The 6,385-nt window shown below is 61.5% G+C and overlaps 1 protein-coding gene across 1 annotated transcript; it reads left to right on the forward strand.

The window, feature by feature from the left end:
- The first annotated feature begins 257 nt into the window (after window positions 1-257).
- On the forward strand, window positions 258-6,169 carry LOC123803022 (uncharacterized). Its single transcript, XM_045814153.2, has 7 exons — window positions 258-585; window positions 2,093-2,176; window positions 2,932-3,020; window positions 3,472-3,657; window positions 4,277-4,414; window positions 4,640-4,832; window positions 5,368-6,169. The coding sequence occupies exons 1-7, from the start codon at window positions 384-386 to the stop codon at window positions 5,649-5,651; spliced, it is 1,176 nt and encodes a 391-aa protein (XP_045670109.1). The 5' UTR covers window positions 258-383; the 3' UTR covers window positions 5,652-6,169.
- The last annotated feature ends 216 nt before the right edge of the window (window positions 6,170-6,385 follow it).

A 6,385-nucleotide genomic window follows, 5' to 3' on the forward strand; every position in this document is an offset into this window, starting at 1 on the left:
TGCGCTGTTTGTAGGGTGCCCGAGAAAGTGCCTGGTACATGGCAGGAGTCACATGAGCGTCCGCTCTATAACTTTTGTCCGGCCTCGGTTTCTTCTTCGGTAAGCAATACCCTCCCTCTCCCACATGCCCCCCTCGCGCGGTGCCCAACGCCGTGAAGCCCGAACTACAACTCCCAGCACGCCTTGGGGCCTTTCTGCCCGAGCTTGCGCGGTACCCGCCAGGACGAAGTCCGAACTACAACTCCCAGCATGCCGCGGGCACTCCCGCAGGCCCAGGTCAGCCGCTGCGGTCGTTGTCCTTGAAGCCCCGCGGCGGCAACCGCGTCGCTCCCCGCCACCTTCTCTGGGAAGGGTCGGGGTGGGGGTCGGGAGTTGCCCCCGCCATGCTCCGTGGACTGGCCCGGGCCGCGGGCTGGCGGCCCGTGGCCCTCTGGACGCGGGGGTCTGGGAGCGGGGCGGGGGTCCCGGCGCACGTGGTGGACCTGCGCAGCGACACGGTGACCAAGCCCGGGCCGGCCATGAGGCGCGCCATGGCCGAGGCGGTCGTGGGGGACGACGACTACGGCGAGGACCCCACCGTCCGCGGTGAGCCCGGTGTGCAGGCCGCGGCCTGGGGTCGTCGCGGCGACCCCAGAGCGCTGTCCGTGGTGCTGGCGGGAGAAGTGGCCCGGGGCGCAGGGGAGGCGGCTCAGCTGCAGGCTAGATGTCATGGCCTGCGGCCTTGCTGCTCACTCTGGCCCATCGCCCGACAGTCTGTTGGAAATGCAGATTCTGGGGTCCCACACTTACACCTGCTGAGCCAGAATCTGCATGCTAGCAGGACGCCCAGGTGACTGGTGTGTGCATTACGTGTCGAATGAGATGGGTGTGGTCTCCTCTTGCAGAGGAGGGCCCTGGGATGCTGAGCGAGTGTGGCACACAAGGTCTCCTACCCAGCAAATGGCAAGGCAGTATTTGAACCCGGGCCTTCTCTCTAAGATCTATAGCTATCATCTTACACCCACTGCCTTTCCACAGGAAGGCACACAGAAAACCGGTCTGGAGAAGGATTTTCCGCAGGCTCTCAAGAAGTGGACGACTCTAATAACCTAGGGAGTGTTTTCTAGACACAGTGTTGAGAGTTGCCACCATGGTGGACCACTGCTGTTGCGAGTGTGTACACCCTCTGCTGTGCCAGGGAAAAGCCAAGGTTGCCACTTGAGCTCCAAGGGCCTGTGTGTGGGGTCAGGTGGTGACTGGTGATCATGCATTCTGCAGACATCTATGTTGCCTGGAACTTCAAAAATGCTGAGCCCACTGCTTAGTCGGCAGCCAGATACACAGATACCATGGGGTGGGGGAAGTGCTGGGGCTGGCATGTGTCCACAGAGAGTGCCTTGGGACCGGGGGGGGGGGGTGAGGGGAGGTGTGGAACTCACAGGGAAGGGGGACTTTGCAGAGTAGCCTCTTAAAGGGCGAGTGGAGCCTCCAGGCAGGGAAGGGAGCTGGCTCACTGGGTGTTGAGAAAGGTGTTTAGGATACAGATATGGAATGTGGCTGGAGTGTGGGGTACCAGGAGCCACCCCTGTCCCTGGAGGTGAAGGCAGAGGGCAAAACCTACTGGCCTTGAATGTCATGCTAAAGACTTCAGACGTGATACCACAGGCAGAGGGGAGACACAGCAGGCTTTAAAGCAGGAGCCTGAAGCCCCGCCCCCAACCCCCCAGAGTCTCCCCTTCTGAGAGCTCCTGTCCTTCTGTTCTGGGAGAGGAAGTCAGCAGAGAAACCGCAGGGCCCCACCTGCAAGGGGCTGATGGGAAAGGAAGTGAGACAGGTGTGAGGTCTGGATGGGACAGGGGGGTTCAAACCACAGAGTTTCAGTGTGGGGGGAGACCAGAGCCCAGGAGGAGGCTGGGTGCAGAGGGTTGACTGAGGGGCCTCCGTACCTGGATATGTGGTCACCAAGACCACAGTCTGTGCAGCCAGCAGACCAGGGCTTCTGTCTGGCTTGGCCACTCACCTCGGCATGACATAAGCTCACAGTTATGAGTAATGCAAGGAGAGTGCCATTGTTGATGGAGTCTCCCTGCACCCCCATCCCTTCCCTCCTCAGAACTGCAGGAAAAGGCTGCCAAGCTGCTGGGGGTGGACCGGACCTTGTTTGTGCCCACCAACACCATGGCCAACCTCATCTCTGGTGAGCGCGGCATGGGGTGACTCCTGTTTGCCCTCCAGGTCCTCCCTCTGCATTTCTCTCCTCGGTGCTGGGGGCAAGGCTGGGGTCCTGAGCCATCTGGACTTCTGCTGGGCTCAGCCAGGAGGGCCCCTAGCAGGAGATGAGGGAGGGGAGGAGAGTGAGGTCAATGTGTCCATGCTCTTCCGGCAGCTCCCTCCTCAGACGGTCTCCCTGGGCCAGGCAGGCAGCCCTCTCCACACTGCCCTGTCTCCAGGTTCTGGTAACCACACCTCCCTCTTGCCCCTTATAGCCTGGGGGTCTTGCACTGTCCCTCGTGACTTCCCTCCACTCGGCCACACCTTTGTAAATTTTCCCTTTATTAAACTCTCTGGCTTCCCGGTGTGCATGTGCCCTCTGTTTCCTGCTGGGCCAGACTGATTCCCGTGCCCCGAGCTGCTTGACCCCCAGACTGATTCCCGTGCCCCGAGCTGCTTGACCCCCAGGGGCAGCATGGTGGCCAGCTTCCCCAGCAGGAGATGCTCGGCAGGTGGGCTGCAGGGCATAGGGCGCAATACCTCACAGGATGGTTATCCTAGACTTTTGTAGTTCGTGGGATGGTTTTCTGGCACACGGCAGTAAGGTGTCTTGAAGGGGTGCTCTTTCCTAATTGGCATAAAGCACTTGAGAGCTAGCCTCCGGGCTCAGCCAGGAGCTGGGCGGGAGCAGATGGTCCCCATGGGACTCAGAGCCAACACTGCCTCCCCCATCTATCTCAGTGATGTGTCACTGCCAGCGCAGGGGCTCCCAGCTCCTCCTCGGGCAGGAGTGCCACCTCCACGTCTACGAGCAGGGCGGGGTGGCTCAGGTAAGGACATGGCACCCCTCATCTGGGGCCAGCACAGGCTGCTCAGCATTTCTGGTGGGAACCTGCTTCCCAGGCACCGTGTTGGGACCTGCGGAGGGAAGAAATGGCTGGGGTGGTGGCATTTCTAAGGAGGCGGGAGAGAGCCATTCCCAGACTGACCACGTGGGGGCAGCCGCGGCCCAGGCCGCCGCTGGGACGCCGGCCATACTTGGTGCTCTGCTGCCCCCTAGTGGGCACCTGGAGCACGCGGCCCTTGGTCGGGAACGGCCTGCATCTAGGGAGAACACAGCCCTTGGTTCCTCCCCTTCTTGCTGGGGTGTCCGTGCCCACGTCCGCAGCACGAGGAGAAGGCTCAATGGCCCCGAGCTGGGAAGGAGCCGACGGGACAGGTAGGAGGTGACGCTGCTCCCCTGAACCTGATCCTCTATCCCCCCTCCCCCAATACCTGCAGATCGCTGGGGTGCACTCCCACCCCCTCCCAGATCTGCCCCATGGTACCTTGGACCTGACTGAGCTGGAAAGGATGGTCACACGGGGCCTCGGGAGCCCCTACCACCCGGTCTGTGAGCTCATTTGCCTGGAGAACACCCATAGCAGCTCGGGGGGCCGGGTCCTCCCCATCGACTACCTACGCCAGGTAGGCCCTACCCCAACTCTCTGCCCACCCCCCTCCGGCCCCCAGTCAGCTCCTGGCTTCCTGTCCCCTGGAGCCCCTCTCCTGGGATCGTGTCTCCTCATACACACCCTGCATGCCCATCGCAGCTGGAACTGCTGTGGGAGGGACGTGTGTGGTTCCAGGCTGCAGATAATGCAGGGCACTACTGCGCCAGCTTAGGCCCCAAGGACAGAGACACCCCCTTCTCCCCAGAGAGCGAGTCCCAGAGCAGCACCAACTTGTGAGTGGTGCGAGGTCTGAACCGCGTGGCTCCCTGGTTCACGTGAGAACTTGCTGCTAACTGACCCTCCAGACCTACTCCTTGCCCACGGGAAGGGCTGAGAGCATCCCCCTCACGGAGCATTTGGCCACAGCGAGCCCACCGTACACATGAGATAAAACGCTTATCATCGACCCCCTTTCACAGAGGACGGCACCCAGGCTCAGGCAGCAGAGTGCCTGCTCAGGTCCCAGGTGGCCCAGCTGGACACCAGCCCAGCTCTGCTCACTCCGGACACCTCGAGGCTCCCGGAGACCCGTTCTCCCTCTGCTCTGGCCCCAAGCCCAGCCCCTCTGACCATTGCTTGCTCTTTGCCCCCAGGTGCACCTGCTGGCCCGGAGCTACGGTGTCCGGGTCCACCTGGATGGGGCCCGACTGATGAACGCCGCGGTAGCTCTGCAGGTGCCCCCCGCCTGCATTGTGGAGCACTGTGACTCTGTGTCTCTCTGTTTCTCCAAGGTGGGGAAGCCACTGGCTGCCTCCCAGGCACAGGACGGTGGGGGTGCCCACAATAGGAGTCAGCTGGGTTCCTGAGCTCTGATGCTGGCAGGGGCTGGCCCAGGGCCCCTTTAGCCCCTCCCCAGATGGGGCCCCATCCCCTTCAGTCCCCCTCCCCTGGCCACAAGGACAGAGATGCACACCTGGGGTGCTGGCAGGCAGGACTCTCTCCTCTCTTCCTCCCAGGGCCTGGGTGCACCAGCGGGGGCCTTGGTTGGGGGGCCCAAGGACTTCATCGAAGAAGCCTGGCGCCTCCGGAAAGCCCTGGGTGGGGGGATGCGCCAGTCCGGGGTGCTGGCTGCGGCTGCCCTAGTAGGACTGGCGGACGTCGAGAGGGTGCTGCCAAGGGACCACCAGAACGCTCGGAGATTCGCCAAAGGTACCTGGACCACGGCCTCCCACCCTCACTTCCTTTTGCTCCCAGAAGAGTGCCTGGAGTCCCTGGTAGCAGGACCCAAATCCCCAGCAGGTGTACATCCTTCTGACTCTAGAACATGTATGTTAGCCTCTGAGCCATGAGGTGTGGGACCCAGGAAATTAGAATGCTTTACCAGACCACACCGGTGGGGGGTCTGGACCAAGAAGCACTCAATGGATGTCAAGAATTCCTATTTCCTGGCAGAGTGGAGCCTCTAACTTGGGTCTTTACATCTGTAATTAAGTCCTCAAAACAATCCCATGATGTCCCCACTTTACAGATGAGGATACTGAGGCCCAGATTTGTCCCAGGTCACACAGCTGAAAAGTAGCAGAGTCAAGTTTGTGACTCCTAAGTCCATGTCAGGATTAAGGGTCCCTCTTTTCCCCACTACAGTGGGGTGCCCTCTACCTTTGCTGAGATGACAGGGCTGGACAGTGGAGACAAGGGTGGGGTCCTGGGGTCGGGCTCCACTCACCACAGAACCCGGGCCCAGGGCTCCAGGAGCTGGCGTCCCCCATCTGCTCCGTGGACCTCGCCGCCGTGGAGACGAACATGGTGATGGTGAGGGTGGACGGGCTGCCGCCCGAGGAGCTCTGCCGGCGTCTGCAGGCCGTGAGCGCAGACGAGATGGCCCAGACCGGCCACGCAGTGCGCGTGCTGCTGTTCCCCTGGAGCGAGCGGTCGGTGCGCGCCGTGTGGCACCGCGACGTCTCCGCGCAGGACACCGAGCTGGCGCTGAAGAAGTGGGGGTTCGTGCTGAGGCAGCTGGGGCCCTGAGGATGGGGTGACCGGGCCCTGTGCCCCGGCTGGGATCCAGGTGGGGAGTGGAGGTGTCCTGAGGGAGCAGGTGGCAGGAGAGGCAGCAAAACAACACCTCGTTATCCCCTTTTCTCCTTGGACCCCTTTACTTCCCACACTCGGGGTGCAGCCTTCCACCTGCGTTCATTCAGCAAGCCCTCGGCGCTCCCTGTGTCCAGGACAGGGTGCCATGAGGGCAGACAGGTGGGACCCCATCCCAGCCCCTCACCAAAGCCCAGGAAGCAGCTAGGGCAGGGCCTCTGCTCCCAGCACACAGAAAAGGAAATGCCCCGAGCCATTTGCTCGGAGTCGCGCACAGCTTATGAGCGCCCGTGCTCATGCTCAGGGACACAGCAGGAAGGATGACAGGAGATTAGAAAGGGACAGCGGGGCTGGATGACAAGGAGCCCTAGCTGCCATGTTGGGGGCTGGGGTTTATCCTATGGTCATCTACATATTTTTTCCTTTTTTAAAAATAAATTTTCCTGCTTACAAAAGCGTATGTCTTTATTGTAGATAATTTGGGATTGAATCTTGTTTTTAGCCGTTCCTGGGGTCATGTAGGCCCAGCTGCAGACAGGGAGGCCCCTGACCAAACCCTTGTGCTCCCAGCTCCCCAGCGAACCCCAAGAGAAGTCAAGTTAGAGCCTCACAAGCTGAGAGGACCTGCCAGCCAAGCTGCCCCGTCCAATGTGGAGTCAGGGGCGGGGGTC

The sequence above is a fragment of the Ursus americanus genome, chromosome 23, assembly GCF_024610735.1.
Source record: "Ursus americanus isolate L20-20 chromosome 23, mUrsAme1.1.p, whole genome shotgun sequence".
Classification (NCBI taxonomy): Eukaryota; Metazoa; Chordata; class Mammalia; order Carnivora; family Ursidae; genus Ursus; species Ursus americanus.

What these genes read in the sequence shown, in the direction of transcription:
- LOC123803022 (XM_045814153.2), top strand. Translation starts at nt 384, where the DNA reads ATGCTCCGTGGACTGGCCCGGGCCGCGGGCTGGCGGCCCGTGGCCCTC. An exon ending in CGAGGACCCCACCGTCCGCG is followed by an intron (nt 586 to 2,092) that starts GTGAGCCCGGTG and finishes TTCCCTCCTCAG; the next exon opens with AACTGCAGGAAAAGGCTGCC. An exon ending in CGCTCGGAGATTCGCCAAAG is followed by an intron (nt 4,833 to 5,367) that starts GTACCTGGACCA and finishes ACCCGGGCCCAG; the next exon opens with GGCTCCAGGAGCTGGCGTCC.